The following is an 18,405-nucleotide window of genomic DNA, read 5'->3' on the forward strand; positions in this document are numbered from 1 at the left end:
GGTTGAAACTGGAGAACTAAAGCCTAAATGTTGCAAATTAGGGCAGCGTTGGGGAACGCTAGGGCCTTTTGAGTATCTAAAGTAGCTCCTAGATAGTTCTGAGTATTGGTTGGCTGAAGATGTGATTTTGGTACATTGATTGTGAACCCTAGTTGATGCAGTAACTGAATAGTTATGGAAGTATGCTTGAGATATTGTTGGTACGTGTTGGCTTTGATGAGCCAGTCGTCCAAGTAATGGAAGACATGGATGCTTTGTCTCCTTAGATGGGCAGCTTCTACCGCCAGACACTTTGTGAAGACTCTGGGGGCAGTGGTGACTCCGAATAGAAGTACCGTGAAATGGTAATGTGAAATGGTAATGTGGACCAGCTAACACAAACCTGAGAAATTTGCGATGAGCAGGGTGGATTGGGTTATGAAAGTAGGCATCCTTTAAGTCTAGAGTAGACAGAAAGTCGCCTTTTTGAAAAAGAGGTAGTACTTGTTGAAGTGTTACCATGTGGAAATGGTCTGACTGTATGTAAAATATTATTCCCTGAGATCTAATATTGGTCTGAGAGAACCGTCCTTTTTGGGTATTAGGGAGTAAAAGTAGTACGCGCTCTACCCTTGGTGTAGTAGCGGTACTGGTTCTATAGCTCCTTTTAGAAGTAGAGACTGTATCTCTTGTTGGAGGAGGTGTAGGTGGTCCTGAGAAAGTTTGTGTGCCTTTGGAGGAATGTTTAGAGGAGTGTTGATGAACTCCAGGCAGTAACCAGAACGGATAATCTGTAGAACCCACTTGTCTGTGGTTATTGACTGCCAAGTTGGTAAGAAATGTGACTGTCTTCCTCCGACAGGTGTTAAATTGTCAGGAAGAAGTATAGGTAAGTCACTGTTTTGTATTGGAGGGGAAGATACGTGTGTTAGACCCCCTACCTTTGCCTTTTCCGTTGTTTCCTCTGTAACCCCCTCTGAAGTAATGTTTTGAGTTAGAGGGTTGGTTATTGCCCTTGTAGGTAGATGTAGTCTCTGAGGAAGTATTTTTGGACCCTGCTCTATAGAATGAGCGCCAAAAGGAACCACAAAATTGTGTTGATTGAAGGGCTCCCATGGATTTTGCCACTTCAGTGTCTGTCTTCATCTTCTCCAGTGAATAACCTACCACTGGGTGTGTTTAGTATGGAAGTCTGGACCTCAGGTTTGAACCCAGATATGTGAAGCCAGGCATGCCTTCATAACAGGGCACTGGTGTTTACCGCTCTGGCAGCTGTGTCAGCAACATTTAGGGAGCACCTGATTTGATTATTTGAGATATGTTGTCCCTCTCTCACTAGGTCTTGAGCTTTAGCTCTATGTTCTAGGGGTAGAAATTGGAGTAATCGTTCCTTTTCATCCCAGTGCGCATGACGATCGTATCTAGCTAACAATGCTTGCGTGTTAGATATGCGCCAGAAGTTTGCAGCCTGAGAGTCTACCCTTTTCCCAGAAGCATCCAGAAGCTTAGGTCCTTTATTTGGGGGTTCGAGCATCTCCTGTAGTTTGGGAGTTGGCCCTTTTGCGTGCATTGGACACCACCAATGAGTCCAATGGAAATTGTCCCTTTATGTAGACTGGGTCGGGTGATGCGACTTATCGACGGCGGGTAAGGATACGAGCCCTGAGAGGATCATTAAAGATATTGCCTCCGTACCTAATCATCCCTTTGAGCATGGGTAACTTGTGTGATGATTTTTGTGTACTTCTAAGGGTTTCAAAGGGAAAATCCTCTTTGAGAGACTCTTTGTGGAGCTGAACCCCATGGTAATTAGCTACCCTACCTCGCAATTCAATGTTGCCTACACTGTTGTTCGATGGAGAGTGCTTGGTGGGGTATAAGTCAGGATCATTACCTGTGGGCAAGTTAGTGTTGTAGTTAGTCGTCCCATGGGTCTGTAGGTGTAGGCTGATCATCATCCCCATCCCCATTGCCATTCCCATCATCCGGATTGTCAGGTGTATGTGGTGAATGTTCAGGTGAAGTTGGCACAGGTAGAAACTGAGGGGAAGGGGGTGATGGAAGAGGAGGTGGGGAAGGGTTAGTTTCAACAGTTTTCTTCATGGGAATGTGCTATTCCTCATCTGCATCAGTCCTTCTCTTAGAGTCACTTTTGTTGAAATATTCCCAGTCTGAGGATTAATAAACAACACTTTCTGTTTCGGGTCTGGTTTATCAAGCGAATCATTGAAACTGTGCTTTTTTGGTGACTTCGGTGCATCAGTCTGTTTCGGCACCGAAGGTTTCGATGCCAACATTTTTGATGTTGGTGTCTTCAGTTCCGAAGTATGTTTCAGTGCCGATGAATGTGGTGTGGAGGCAGACTTTGGCTTCGATCTCGAAGGTTTCGGCTCGGTGCCCGATTTAGAGTCGGGCTTTTCATAGCCAGAAGGCTTTTTTGCATGCTTCGGTGCCGAGCCCGAAGGCAGGGCATCAGAAGCGTGGTCTCGGGGCTGACCGGGGCCGAGGGTTGGTCCAGAGCCTTCTTTTTCGGTTGAGATGGATGTCAGGGCGAGGGAAATTCTGTACTTACAGTACGCTGTCCATGCGGCATGTCTTCATCCGGGTCGGAACCGTACTCTGAAACTGAGATCGGTTCCTGTTCGTCCTCAGCCCAGATAGCGTTGCTGGCTTCTTCATCCGATTCTGGACCGAAGAGGTCCGGAATAAAGCTTGTGTGTTGACTATGTATCTCGTGACGTCAAGCATGACGGTCGCGAAGCGTTTTCGTGGAGCTGAAAGCCTGGCACGCATCGCAGTCCTGTTCACTGTGCTGAGGAGACAAGCACAGGTTACACACTCTGTGTAAGTCGGTGCGCGGCTATTTCGTGTGGCACGTGAGGGCAGAATTTGAAGGGAGCTCGTTCCATCGCCTGCGAGTCGAACCGATGCCGGTAGGCCCGATGGCCTACCACAAGCTCTACTATCAAAAGAGGTTTTTTATAATTAAACACGACATGCGAAGAATGGTATACGGAATCGTAAACAATTCTGTCAAGGGTGAGTGTCTTGCTCACTGAGGGAAACGGAAGGAACGGCGTCGTTCCGGAGCGCAGCGACTAACATCCGAACCCGATGGCGGAAAAAAACAATCTGAAGATGGAGTCGATGCCCAAGCATACTATCGTGACTAGAAAGACTTCTTCGAAGAAAAACAAAGTGTAAACATCCAGAGCCAACACTAGATGGCGATCTATGACAGCATGTGATCTACAGCTCACATGCCTCGAACATCTAGATACAAGATCCCTTGTGTGATTACGGATCGCTTTGATAGGATTTGGGAATATAGAATTCCCAGCTGAAATTAGTGGACTGTATCTCGTTGGAGCTCCATGTATCAACTCCTGCCTGCAACCATTGCTCCCAATTGGAGTTTCATAGTGTGCAAGATTTGTTTACTATAATGGAGAATCTTCCCAGTGGTGCAGACTGAGGACCCTTAATCCCAATCTTGATCCATCCCTCTTTTTCAGTTTGGTCTAAATCAAATGTTTCTGCTTTGGATACAGAATGGGGGGGCGAGACACTGGTAGATAATCTGGGGAAGATATATTACATTTCCGAATTACGGGGCATGGGGAATAAGTATAGAAGGTTGCACCAGGAAAAAGGCATGGCACCGATTTTGTTCCAGCTTCAGTCAACAAGATGTAAATTAGACAGCCTGCAATGGCAGTTTTTTAACTGAATATGCAACAAGGCAATACGGGCTGCCAACCTGAGAGGAATGGCTTTCTTCTAAAAGTGAATGTTGTACTACACCCATGCCAAAATTAAAACAATGGATTCTGGGTGGAATCTAGATGTTTTAGATACACCCAGGCGGATGTGGACTGACGCCAAAGGATGTTCACATGCATTCGTCTCAGAGAATTCTGGTGGGGCATCTTTGCTGAAGTGAGCCGAAGATTAAAGCTTAAGATCGCTCCTCATGAGTATGGGACTTTATTTGGCATTGTAGTTTATTCGTCTGAAAATGATAATAGGCCAGTGCCAATTAGTTATTTCCTCTTTAGTAGTAAGAGTGTTAGTCCTGGCTAACTGGAAATCTGATACAGGTCCCTCAGATTCCCAATGGATGCAACGGATGCATAAAGTTGCTGCTCGTAAAGTTTTGTATGCAAACAGAGTGTGATCTAAAATTTGAGTGAACAAAATTTGCAGATATCGGGAGAATGAAGTTGATATGAAAGCAATACGTTTGTAGGAACTATGTTTTAAGTACAATTATGGACAGAATTCGCAAGCGAATTAGTTAGTTTTGTTTGTATAAACTAGATTTATTTAATGTACATTCATGAGACAAAATGTTCGATTGAGGAGCTATTAGTTGAAATAATGTTTGATGTATAATGAATAGTGCTGTTACAGCTTGAAAATAAATAACAGCAAAGGCAATGATCCCCAACTAAGTTGATTCTGTAATAGAAAATATACCTTCATTTTGCAGGCGATGGGGTTAGACATCTTTTGTGTTACAGGACCACTTGCCTTTGTCAGCTAATGGTTTAAACCTGTTCTGTGAGATCAGATACCAGTATAGAATGGCAGAAAAGCAATCAGGACAGACCTGAACCTTAATCTAAAGTTACAGTATTTAATGCAGTTTTCTAGGCCTATGTAGTGGTAGCAAAGTTTCAAATCTGGTTTTTATGGTGTTTGGAGATGGGAAGCAGTACAAACGTTTGAAAAAGAAACCACAAAACAGATACAGAGGGAATATGTTGAAGTTTTTAACAGTCTCATGTGGATGAGCTGCTACATTTTACACTGTCATCTTAACTAGTGGTACAATCTAAACCCCTCAATGAATTTTGTCCTTACCTCCTCAAGGCATCATGCTATTTGTTTTCTTGAAGAAATGATGGTCAAACATCTAGTCAAATGATACACTATGTATTGGCTCTGTACTACTTTTCTTCACAAAGGTCTGCAGCATTCATGACTAAATTATTCACCACTGACCACAACTTCACATACTTGCACACCCAACATACACCTCTAAACCCCTTCGTGCTAGATTTAATCTGACAAGGACTAGTGAATATGATCTAAAGCTGCAATGTCTAAAATACAAGTTTGTGAGTCAGAAGCATACAAACAGCATAGCAGAAAATCTACGTATTGACATCTTCTGAAGGCATTATGTACAAGCCTGAACCGTACAAGCACTTCATCTGCTGACCCCATGAGAGGGACTTAAACCTCTGACAAGTAATATCACAGAAATCTAAATTTGTGGTAGTTTCCAGTGAGAATCCTATGCTGTATAACTGTTCCACTGGAATCAAAATCTCCATTCCTTCCTACTATGTGAATACATTCTTATCTCAACAAACACTTATGAGGATACTAATGATGTTCATCTCATCAAAACTGGAAGTCAGTTTCTGCTATCTGACCACATAAGAAATTTGAAATGTAATTCAATCTCAATCCATAGTGAGTCTCAGACCATGCATCCTAAAGAATGCTAACCACTGAAATTGCTTTGGAATCCCTTTATATTTATACAGTGATTACTAGGCAACCGCCTTGTATGCCTGTCACAGTGCCTCCTCACCTCTGTTGGTTCACAAGTTGTTGTGCTCTCCTCCTTTTTCCGCTCCTCTTCTTCTTGCTCAAGCTCCTTGATGCTTTCTTCCAGGACATTGGGCCAGAAGTCACCTTCAAAATAAGGCAGCTCATTGGCACTTGTAATCCGATCTTCTGTGGCCTGCTTGAAGATGTCCTGCATAGATTGAAAAGGAACTACCTGAGACTGAAATACTCTGGATGCAATAACATAATTTTACAGATATGGTGTTTCCCAAACAATTCTAAAGAAAGAGCCTTCCAGCTTTTAAGTCACAAGTTAATCACATGAAAATATTACTCACTTAGTGTAACAATAACTGGAAAGGAATATATTCCCGGAATTCCTTACAATGCCTATACCCAAACACTTAAAGATGACATCCACCAAACTCAGCAGCTGCATCCTTTAAACTTCCAAACAAGGTGGATCACAACACAGATCTACAAAAAGATTCCCCAGACAGGGTAATATCACAGTGTAACAGTACCCTCCTTAGGAAAAGGAATTCTTGCTGTAAACATTCTTGTACAAATAGATTGTTCTAAAACACTAGCTTGCTCCTGCCCATGCTAGTAAATTCTAAATTTTTCCTGCCCTGAAAAGAGCACACTTTTAAAGTCTAGGCATAAGTATATTGTAAATGTGAATTTGAAAGAACTCATCACAAGTACCAAAACTGACCATGTTTTTTTTTTTTACTTTAATAGCTTACACAGAAGGGACTAGTGCCTAACCCATCATGCTATATATCAAGTTACAAAGGGTTAGCACTAGGAAATTCAATTGTAGTTATTTAGTAGGCTATACAAGGCTTTACCATAAGATAGTAACTAAGACCAAAGAAATATGCTCAAGCTTGCAAGTGTCTGAGGACGCTGGAAAAGGGACATGGACACCTTGGTGCAGAGAGCAGAACATGGCGTGCCTTGCTATACATAACTCACAAAATTTCAAGTAAATGATAAAGTATTCTAGAAGACCGCAAACCACAGCAGGCAAAAACAATGAATTTTACCAACATAACTTTGCTTCCGATGTAGAAGGATAATGCTCACTTGAAAGAACAGACTAATGCTGATGAACTGGTAAATACGCCATATCAAGACTGTGACTTATGCTATGAGTCTGCAGCTCACCTTGTAATCATGTATTATCCGTTCTGCAAAAGCCTTGTCCAACATCTTTTTGTACCACTCCTGAAGACGTTTAGGTTTAGGAATTTTCTGATCAGCAGGGTGGCAATGGAAGATGTAGTCGTCTCCTTCACTTGGGGGGCAGGCCCAAATATGGCCCATAACATACCTGTGGTGCACACGGTATTCATATTAACAAATGGATCACAAGTTATATTGACTAGATATATAGATGTACTTATCTAACAGTAATTTATTGTAATAAGGTTTATTTTAGGAAAATGATCTAATTTGCGCTAATAAAAACAACACCGTTTTTTTCCCTCCACCACCAGGGAACTAAGCAGATGTATTCTGATATTACTTAATAAAATGTACTTTATGGATGCCATTGGTTTTCATTGAAGCACAAACCCATCACACCATTGGATATCTGATACACTGTATACGGTAAAGGAGAAAGATGCAAGAAGCCAAGACATGAATACAGTAAAGGAGCTATGAGGGACCCGAGGTTGAGAGCACAAGGACTTTTATAAACCACATGTAAAGATCACTGTAATTAATATTAGAAAAGGTTAGAGTGCTAGGTAGCAAACTTCAAATGCATACCTCTATGCTATACAACTAAGCAATTTACTTTTACAAAGCATGAAGTTTGTGTTTGAAGTTTAAAAATAAGGAAAATGTTATCCACCCTGTAAGCATCTGTTTGTGGCATATAGTGCTGTAGATTCACATGCTGTTCATACTCCTGCAATCTATTGTCGGTCTCGGACGTGTGCAACTTCTTTTTCTTTGCAGAAGTCTTCAAGTCCCCAGGTGAAGTGGCTCCACCTATTATTGGGAATGTACATGGGCAGATGTTCCATAGTTAGATTGTTTCATCACATGGAGGGTGAGGCTAGGAATGGAGCGTAGGGCTATAGAAGATGATCATACAGAGTGAAGAAAAAAGGGCCTCTGTAAGGACAAAAGGCTGCCAGAGAGGAGGGTGGGCATGTGTATCTACAGCACTACATGTCACAAACAGATGCTTACAGGGTAAGTAAAATGTTCTGATTGTGGCATGTGTAGCCATAGACACACAAATGCTGCACTTAGACTATGAAGCAGTTCTCCCATAAGCAGTGGCTTGCCAGAGGATGTTGCACAGGACTGAAAGAGTGTACAGAGCACAGTTTGTCCAACACTAGCTTATTGGTGTGCTAAGTAATGCACACAGTAGTGCTTGGTACAACTATGTGGAGTGGACCAGGCAGCTGCTTTGCAAAATGTAAGCTATAGTAATGATCCCTAAGAAAGCCATAGAGGCTCACTTTTGAAAGTAGATTGGGATCTGGGGAGGATAAGCAAAGACCGTTTGGCTTTAACCTAACAGGTCTGAAAACATCTATCCAAACAATGTGGCTTACAAAAAAAGAGATGTTATGTCTTACAGAAAGATTTTGTTTGTTCAATATAATACATGAAGACCCTTTTGACATCTAGTGTGTGAAAAGCTCTCGGCCACTGACTCTGGATGTGGGAAGAACACTGGGAGATTATTGAGGTGGATAGACGAGATCATCTCGTAGAGAAATTTGAGTTTTGTCCTAAACACAATCCAATCTGCATGAACTTGGAAGAAGGGTTCTTCAAGGGTCAGGGACTGAAGTACACTGACCCACCTTAGGGAGGTAATGGCCACTAGTAAGGCTAAATTCCAGGAAAAACTGCAAAAGGCATTAGTGACATGGTCGGAAAATGAGGACCCATACGTCTGGTAAGAACTATGTTGATATTCCAATGGGGATAGGTGGTACCCTGGGTGGAATTACTCTTTTCAGTCCCTCAATGACGTTCATTATCACTGGAATTCTAAACAGTTAAATGTGCTCTCTGTTCTGAAGTTAGGCAGCAGTGACAGTCCCATGAAGACTAATAGAGGTATAAGTAAAGCCTGCCTTTTTGCACTAACTACTAACTAAGGTAAGTAACTTGTGCATTAGGCTACTTCAACTTACCTCGGTAATGTATGATTAGCCTCAAGGAAGCACCCAGCCCTCAACAAGAGCCTGCTGTACAGCTAAATGGAAATATTTTGTGCACTACTACACTCCCAGGTACATCAACCGGATAAGGCAGAAGTCCACAATATTGTTTATTGTTTATGTGACGGGTAGTACCTCTGATAAGTAAAACACAAGACTGACCCCTGTTTTGTTCTCATTTCCTTTTTGCCTTTTCCCCATTTTTTGGAGGACTGGAGTATATGCGAGCCGAGTCCTGAAAGACAAACAGCCTGAAGGGGACCTGACGAGAAGGCTCATTAAGGATGAATTGGAACCTCAGAGACTCTCATGTTGTCCCTTTCCCTAAGCAGAGACTGAATTTCAAGGACTCCGTTTTATTTTCCTTTTCCCTTTGTTTTTGGATGCAATCAGGAATGGCTGACTGTTATTCTACAACAATTAAACGAAAGAGGCTTGGAAAAGGCTCTCATCCACAGCTACAGGTTTCATGGTGCTTTGATTCCTATAACCTGTAAGTCCCTTGTCACCTCATCTTAGGGAAGGAACTTACAACAGGGATGTTTGCAGAAGCCTATGAACCATGACCAGAAGAAGTGGGAGAGGCAGAAAAGGATAATCAAATATCCTTGACCAATTAATCGACAGGGCATTGGACTGTAGGTGCGGATAGCTGGAGGCAAAATTTAGGCATTTTGCGTTTGACAGTGGCAAAGAGGTCTACATCGGGGCAGCTCGACTGAAGAAGTATGCAAGGAGGACTTGTAGGTGGAGTTCCCACTCGTGGACTTGTTGCTGCATCCTGCTGAGCAGGTCTGCAAGTTCGTCATCCATTCCCGGTAGATATTCCGCCAGAAGACTGAATATGTGATAGATTGCCCACTGTCAAATGCCATGAGCCAATGCAGACCACTGTGGTGAGTGAGCACCTCCCTGCTTCTGTAGGTAGCACATGTCGGTCATGTTGTCTGTGTGAATAAGAACCACTTTGTGCTGAACATGAATTAGAAATGACTTAAGTACAAGCTGGATGGCCACTGGTTCCAGGTAGTTGTGTGGATATCCAGTTGAAGGGACGTCCAGGTGCCTTGCCCAGTGAAGCTTTTGAAGTGGGTTCCGCACTTGTGAGTGATGCATTTTTTGTGATGGTCACTTGCGGGACTGCGTTGAAACAGACTGGTGCTGTTCCACCACTGCAGAGAGAGCAATGAGTGCAGCTTGAGATAAAAACTAAATCCTCCCAGTGACCCTCTGCTAGTAACCACTGTGCAACAAGGCAATCCTGCAAGAAGCACATGGGGAACTATTGCATTGCAGGAGGCCATCATACCAAAGTGGCACATGAGTGTACGTACCGTTAATTAGAAATCTGGTTAAAAGGGAGGGAGCAGCGTTTGGAATGCCTGGGCGCATGCTGGAGTGGGACAGACTTTCCAGGTGACTGAATTGAGAACTGCTCCCAAGAAGGATTGTACCTGGAGGGGCTGGAGGTGGGATAATGATGGTAAAACCCAGATTGTGTATTGTTTGTGTGTGAGACACTGATGTTGTGTTGTGCTCTTGATCAGCGAGTCATCCACTTAAGGGCAGACAGATTTTGCCATTTCTCTGGTGTTGGTCACAGCAATACACTTTGCTAACACCCTGGGGGCAATAATTACCCTGATGGGGAGCCCTTTGAACTGGTAATGCTGACCACTTACTACAAACTAGAAGTACTGGCAATGTGCAGGGTGAATCAGGATATGTAAGTGGGCATCCTTCAGGTCAAGGGAGGTCAAAACAAAAGGTTACTTACTAATAAGAGTAGTTTTGCAGTTTGAATAGTTTTCTAGAATCACATGCTGTGCATTGTTCCACCATCTAGAGGTTGGGTCCAAAATTGTCCTTTTTTTCTTCTTTTTGAGCATCATCGACCCCATTTGGTAGTATGCCCTTCTCCTGTGTGATGTCAGACGGCACCCCGGATGTTCCTGAGCGTGGTCGCCACCTTCGGTTTCTTTTTTCTTTTTTTCCTGGTCCGATTCCTCTTTGTTCCAGTATTTTCTACACTTGTTTGCATTATCTTCCTTTTCCAGGGAGGTGGTTGGTTCACATGCGAATCCAGAAAACTCTTCAAGCTGCAAAAACTACTCCTACTGGTAAGTAACTATTTTGTTTTGCAGCATGAACCCTTTTCTTGATTCATAGCTATGGGCTAGATCATGTAGTGATATCCCTTCCCATGGGTTGGTTGGGATGAGATGAGGAAGTGTTGGCAAACAGGTGTTCTAGTATATTTTGTCCCACCTGTGTTTCTTGTTCATTTGAATGTCCACACAATAATGTGCGAAGATGTGTGGTGATGCTGATGTTGCTGTTGCTCAGACTGCATCCAATGGTACGTTTGCTACGAACGCCAGTGTTGTGCCCTTTTACTGTGTTGAATGGGCTCTTGAGCATGCGAGCAGTATCATTCCTGCCCTAGAATAGCAAGTCTGTATTGTTTCTACAATCCATCTTGAGATTGTCCCCTTGGTCACTGGGGAACCCTTGGTTGCCTTGGCCAAGGAGACAAACAACTGGTTTCCTTTATGAAACTTTTTGGTTTCTTCACGATAGTACATTAAAGCCTTCCTTACATCAAACATGTGTAGGGTTCAATGCGTTTTAGGTTTTTTGAAGAAAGCTGGTAGCTGTATACTTCGGTTAACATGAATTTGGGTATCTACCTTTGGTAGATACTGTGCATTAGTTCTGAGAACCACCTTGTCTCTGTGCATTTGCAGGTATGGTTCCTTTATTGTTAGTGCCTGCAGTTTACTTACTCTGCATAGCAATGTGATTCCGATAAACGTTGTATTGAGCGTTAATGATTTTAGATCGTTTCTGGGCATTGCTTCTAAGAGCTTTATCATTAACATTGTTAGCATGGTATTTAAGTTACACAATGGTGCTGGAAATGATCCTGGTAGAGCAATTCTTTTAGTTCCTTCTAGGAATCTCTACCATTGAGGATGTGAAGAAACTATTACATGAAGTGCCCCTGTTGTAGACTACTATCACTGCCAGGTGTACCTTTAGGGGTGAATAGGTTAGCCCAGTATCTAGCAGATGAGTGAGAGATGGTAACACAGTTTCCGGATTTATCGTTATCTTCATATATCTGTTATTTGTCTACCAGTAAATGTATCTTCCATTTTGCTACATAGCAATTTCTTATAGTAGCGTTTCTTGCTTTTTTAAGGATTTCCATTGTTCTGGGCAGCAGCTGGAGGTGTCCAAATTCTAAACGTTCAGGAGCCAGGACGATAGGCTGAGTGCTTTGGCTGTTACACTCTCCCCTCCTGCATCGCTAGTAGATCCTGCTCGGTTTTGATTGTTATCATGTGTCCCATGGACATCTCTAGCAGGTCTGGGTACCAATTTAGTCTGGCCCATTGCAGTCCTAGGAGCATGAGGTGCATCCCTGGTTGTCTCCCCAACCCTTGTGGGATGCATCCGTTGTAATGGTCACAGTTGGAGTTGGTGTCTCGAATGGTATACCTACTATGATGTTTTTATATTTCCTTCATTGTTTTTCTTATTGTACTTTTGCAGAGACAACCATTAGATTTTCCCAACTCCTAATTTTAACTCACCTCGCACACCCGCACTCACCATCACGGCTTACTATAAAACAAATCTCAGCCAAAGAGCCATCTTGTGGTACCCGTGGGGTATTGCAGCACTAACCCCAAGAGGAGCAAAGCCTGATGAAGCATGACACTTCCACATGTGTGTGAGGGCGCAATTCCTTTTAAGGATCTGCTCATCAGACTGTCCCAATAGTGAGAGAATCCTGCAAGGCTACAGTATAGGAATAGTGAACTTCTAGGATTGCTTAGCAGATATAAGGTTGCTATATCATTTCCTTTCCTTAGAAGTGGGACTTGTGCCATTGTTGGTGGCCATACCTGTTTAACAGTGAGATGTAGTTGGCAATTTGCCATTAGGTTGCAGCCTCCCCCTCCTTCCTCCCCACCGTGTCAAGCCTCCTGCTATCCTTTTCAGGTGGTAGGCCTGTGGAGGTGTGGGAGCTGCTCCGCTTTCTTGCGGTTGTTACAATGATTGAGTCAGCAGGAGCGTTTCCCTGTATGTATTTTTGGTCTTCAGTAGATGGCTTGCACTTTTTTCCTATTCTATGAGTTATCGTCTTTGCCATGGTAGCTGGCATTAGGGTTTCGAGGAGAAAACAAGAGTCTCCCTGTTCTTCCTCCAGCTGAACTCCATATGTTTCAGCAGCCCTTTTGACGGGGTTGTTGTACATGGAGAGGTTGTTTGGTGGTGATGGCTTGAAAGGTAGTTGTCCACTCATTCAGGGGATTTGGCGTCGAGATCATGCCATGACTCTACGAATCCTGTTGCCTCTTTGGCCTCCTCAAGTTTGTTGAACACTTTTTGTTGTTCTTGATGGGGTTCAGGTGTTTCTGGAGCCTCTATGGCAGACTGATGGTCCTCGGAGCCAAAAGATGTCGACGGCTTGGGAGGGATGCGAAAATCTCTACGTCGTCGTCAAACTTCCTTCTTTGCAGGAGTGCAGCAATTTTGGCCTCAAGCCTTCTTTTATTTCTCTCAATGTCAAGCATGTTCTCTTCTGCTTCAGCCTTTGGTCTCTTTTTGAAATCGACAGTTCTGTAGTCTCAGAAGCCATGGCCTTTTCTCTCGCCCCCTCTCGAGCTGATGGAATTGTCGAGGGCTTCGACAGAGTCTTGCCTGCATGAGTATGTTTGGGATGAGAGTGACTTTTTTGTTTTCAGCTGACCTTTGGTCGACAATTGTTTTGGCGCTGAGGCTACCTTGTGAGACTTTTTGTTTGAGTGTTTAGACTCAGGGCCTTTTGGCAGCTTTATCACCTTGTTTCTTTTTACGTCTCGGCTAGTCGCGCGAAGCGTGTCTCCGCCGAGAACCTTTTGTCGGCGTGTGAGCTTCCCAGGAGACAATCCTGGCCGCGCGCATCGCCTTGGAGGCGATTTCAAACTGACACGCGCACGCGAACGAGCGCTGTGGCCAGGCGCTGTCTCCTAGGAAGCTCAAAGCACAAGTTACTACTTGTGTAACGATATATCTTTAAGAGACATTAGTTAGTATTAGATTCCTTACCTTAGAATATCCCCAGGCGCCAGACTGGATCCGGAATTTTTTGCGTAGCAGTACCCTTGCGCGTCGGTAGGCGTCGTCTGCGGCTCCGCGTCCGTCGTCGGCGCCGTGATGACGCCGGAGTACTTAGACGCCGCCTCCGCGCGCTGACGTCAGTTCTTAGACACAGCTTTTCCGCGCCAGAAACGCAGAGCCATGTTAAAAACCAACACTGGTGCCATTGAAACTAGGGCCCTGAAGGGGAACAACCCTAACCCTAGATATTGGTTCGCAGAATGGGGAGGATGGGTGGGTCGGTAAGGAATCTAATACTAACTAATGTCTCTTACAGATATATCGTTACACAAGTAGTAACTTGTGCATCTGAAAGAGACACGTTAGTATTAGATTCCTTACCTTAGAATAGATACCCCAGCAATACCAACCCCGGTGGTGGGTCTGCGAACCAATAATCACACCAGAAGTCCTGGAGGACGGAACGGCCAAAGAAGCCATCCCTCCGGACTTGGCTGTCCAGGCAGTAGTGTCTTGCAAACGTGTGGAGCGATGCCCACGTAGCCGCCTGACAGATGTCTTGTAAGGGCACACCCCTGCCCAGGGCAGTGGTAGTCGCCGTCGCTAGGGTAGAATGAGCCCGCAGTCCAACCGGGGGCTCCTTCCTAGCCAAGGAGTAGCATGCCTGGATACACAGGATGATCCACCGGGAGATGGTCCTCTTGTGTACCGCTTTCCCCTTCTTAGCGCCCACGTAACCAACAAAGAGTTGGTCATCCACCCGGAACTGGCGTGTGCGGTCCAAGTAGAATGAGAGCGCACGTTTTGGGTCCAGACGGTGGAGCCGCTCTTCCTCTTTAGAGGGATGCAGTGGCGGGAAGAAGGTTGGCAAGGTGATAGACTGCCCGATGTGAAAGGCCGTGACAACCTTGGGCAGGAAAGAAGGTTTGGTACGAAGCACCACTTTGTCCGGAGGGACAGAAAGGAAAGGTGGAGTACAAGAAAGAGCCTGGAGCTCACTCACTCTCCTGGCAGAGGTGATGGCAACCAGGAAAGCAGTCTTCAAAGTCAGAAGGCTAAGAGGACAGTTGTGAAGTGGCTCAAAGGGAGCCCACATCAGGAATGTTAACACCAGGTTCAAGTCCCACTGAGGCATCACAAACGGAACAGGAGGAAACGTGTGAGTGATGCCCTTAAGAAATCTGTTTACAATAGGGGACTTAAACAAAGAAGGCTGATCAGGTAGCCTGAGAAAGGCTGAAAGGGCAGAAAGGTAGCCCTTGAGAGTGCCCAGAGCAGAGCCCTGCTGGGCAAGAGAAAGAAGGAAGAGAAGAACCTCAGAGAGAGGGGCAGCAAGAGGATCCACAGCCTTTGCTGTGCACCATGCCACAAATCTGTTCCACCTGCAGGCGTATACCGACTTTGTGGAGGGACGCCTGGCTGCCAGAATGATGTTACAGACTTCAGGAGGCAAGTCAAATGGCCTCAACTGTCGCCGCTCAATCTCCAAGCATGGAGGTGGAGACTGGATAGGTTCGGGTGGAGACCATCCCCTGCTGCTGCGACAGAAGGTCCTCCTGAAGAGGCAGACGAACCGGGGGATCGAGTGACAGACTGAGTAGCTCTGGATACCAGTACCTTCGAGCCCAGTCCGGAGCCACAAGGATGACTTGGGCCCGGTCGCGCTTGATCTTCTTCAGCACTCTGGGCAGAAGTGGTATAGGCGGAAAGGCGTACAACAGACCGCAACTCCACTCGTGACGAAAAGCGTCGCCGAGCGAGTGCCGCCTTAGAAATTCCAACGCGCAGAACTGATGACATTGCGCGTTCTCTTCGGTGGCGAATAGATCTAACCAAGGCTCTCCCCATCGCTGAAAGAGGCCTTGCGCCACGTCCGAGTTCAGACGCCATTCGTGATCCATCATGCACCGACGGCTGAGCTTGTCCGCCCTGGCGTTCAGAGAACCTGCCAGGTGTTGAGCCACCAGGGTCACGCCCTGGCGTTCCAGCCATTGCCAAAGGCGAAGAGCCTCTTGACAAAGGATCCACGACCCCACACCGCCTTGTTTGTTGCAGTACCACATGGCGGTGGTGTTGTCCGTGAACACCTGCACTACACACCCACGGACAGAGGGGAGGAATGCCTTCAGTGCCAGACGAATCGCCCTGAGTTTGAGTTTTAAAATATTTATATAGCGCACTTTCACCAGCGGTTTCCTTTGCTCCAACAGGTTGATGTGGAGCCGGGTCTCCGCCGGAGACCAGAGGCCTCTGATCTCCGCCTCTCCCAAGTGGCCTCCCCAGCCCTGGAGGGATGCGTCCGTCACAACCACGTGCTCCGTTTGGGGAAGGGAGAGGGATCTGCCGCTGACCCAATCGCGGTCCGTAAGCCACCACTGCAGCTGTCTCGCAGTGCCCTTCGAGATCAGGACGTGGTCGGATAGGTTGCCCTGATGCTGGGCCCACTGAAACTTCAGGTCCCACTGCAGAGCCCGCATCCGCCACCTGGCGTGATGCACCAGTAGGATGCAGGAGGCCATCAGCCCCAGAAGCCGCAGCGTCAACCTGACCGAAACCCGGGATAACGGCTGAAAGATGGGAATCAGAGCCTGAATATCCCGGACCCGCTGTTCGGGCGGATAAACCCAAAACCGCGCCGAGTCCAGAACCGCTCCGATGAAGAGGAGCTTCTGAGAGGGACACAGGTGTGACTTCGGCACATTGATGGAGAACCCCAGCTGGTGCAGGAGGTCTGCCGTCGTCTGGAGGTGGCTGACGACTGTCTGGGGCGAGCCCGCCTTCAACAACCAGTCGTCGAGGTAGGGGAAGACTGAAACCCCTAACCGGCGCAGATGAGCTGCGACCACCGCCATCACCTTCGTGAACACCCGTGGGGCGCTGGCAAGGCCGAAGGGGAGCACGGTAAACTGAAAGTGCTCGTGGCCCACCATGAACCGCAGGTAGCGCCGGTGGGCAGGCAGGACGGGGATATGAAAGTAAGCGTCCTGCAAGTCCAACGCCACCATCCAGTCTCCTGGGTCCAAGGTAGCCAGGACCTGAGCCAGTGTCAGCATCTTGAACTTCTCCTTCCGGAGGAAGCCGTTGACGTTCCGTAGGTCCAAGATAGGGCGTAGGCCCCCTTTGCCCTTCTTGGGTACCAGAAAGTAGTGGGAGTAGCAACCACACCCTACTTCTGGCCCAGGAACGCGCTCGATGGCCCCCTTGGCCAAGAGGGCCGTCACTTCCTCCTGCAGAAGTCGCAAGTGATCCCCCGATACACGGTGGTTCTGCGGTGGCATGGCTGGAGGAGTCGCCTCGAAGGGGAGGGAGTAGCCCCTTCGGACGATTTGCAGCACCCACCTGTCCGACGTGACAGTGCGCCAGTGGAGGTGGTGATGGCGAACCCTGCCTCCCACTGGCGTCACATGGGCCTGAAAGCACGGACTAGGAGGGCTTTGAGGCGGATGCTGCGGGGGAAGGTGTGGACTGACCTCGCCGCTGCCCCCGACCACCTGGACCGCGGTTCCCACGGCCGCCACCGCGTTGGGTATTGCCCTGCGGTGCGTGGCTGGCGGCACGTGTGGGCGCACCCCTTCCGTGGCCACGAAAGGAGTGATAGGCAGCCGATTGCTGGCGCTGGCCCGAGAGGCCTAAGGACTTGGCCGTAGCCCTGGAGTCCTTAAAACGCTCAAGCGCATGGTCTGCCTTGTCGCCAAAGAGGCGATGGCCGTCGAACAGCATGTCCATAAGCGTGTTCTGGACATCTGCCGAGAAGTTGGCGGACCTCAGCCAGGCGTGGCGTCTGACCGCCACCGTCGTTGCCATCGCTCTACCCAGCGAGTCAGTGGTATCCAGCCCACACCGGATGGAATACTTGGCTGCATCCCGGCCCTCCACAAGGGCTTGGCCGAGTTTGGCCCTTACCTCCAACGGACACTCTGGCAGCACTTCCGCGACCTTATCCCACACAGAGTGGGTGTAACGTCCCAAGAGGCAGGCGGTGTTAGAAGACCGCAGGCCTAGGCTAAGGGATGAGAAGATCTTCTTCCCATACTGGTCATACCTCTTGGATTCCCGGTTCGGGGGGGCGGACGGGAATGCAGTCTGGGAATTGGAGGCCTGGATGACCAGGCTCTCAGGGGTAGGGTGGGAGGACAGGGAACATGGGTCGCCCGGGGCTGGGCGGTGGCGTCTGGCCACGTTCCTATCTACGGGCGAACCCGTAGCGGGCTTGGACCAAGTGCCCAGCAGAAGGTCGGTCAAGGCCTCATTAAAGGGCAGCAGAGGCTCGGCCGAGCTTGACTGCGGTTTAAGGACCTCAGTGAGGAGGTTAGTCCTCACGGCCGCGACAGGGAGCTCAAGGCCCAAGGCCTTGGCAGCGCTCATCAACACCACACTGTAGGTTGCCCCCTCCTCCGAAGCCACGGAAGGAGGGGAGACAAAACCAGTGTCTGGAGAGGTGTCCAGGCCACTGGCCTCCCCAAGGTCTCCTGCCCAGTCCTCATGAGACTGACACTCCCTGGTCAGAGGGTCCTCAGACCGCTCCCAG

The 18,405-nt window shown here is 47.1% G+C and overlaps 1 protein-coding gene across 1 annotated transcript in view; it reads right to left on the bottom strand.

The window, feature by feature from the left end:
* Window positions 1-18,405, bottom strand: part of CREBBP (CREB binding lysine acetyltransferase) — a 1,783,742-nt gene that overhangs the window by 202,238 nt on the left and 1,563,099 nt on the right. Inside the window, exons 27-28 of the mRNA XM_078663125.1 lie at window positions 6,736-6,901; window positions 5,585-5,752 (exon numbers count right to left, since the gene is read on the bottom strand). Coding sequence (XP_078519251.1) covers window positions 5,585-5,752; window positions 6,736-6,901 — 334 coding nt within the window. The remainder of the gene's footprint in view (window positions 1-5,584; window positions 5,753-6,735; window positions 6,902-18,405) is intronic.

The sequence above is a fragment of the Lissotriton helveticus genome, chromosome 10 (genome assembly GCF_964261635.1).
Source record: "Lissotriton helveticus chromosome 10, aLisHel1.1, whole genome shotgun sequence".
Lineage (NCBI taxonomy): Eukaryota > Metazoa > Chordata > Amphibia > Caudata > Salamandridae > Lissotriton > Lissotriton helveticus.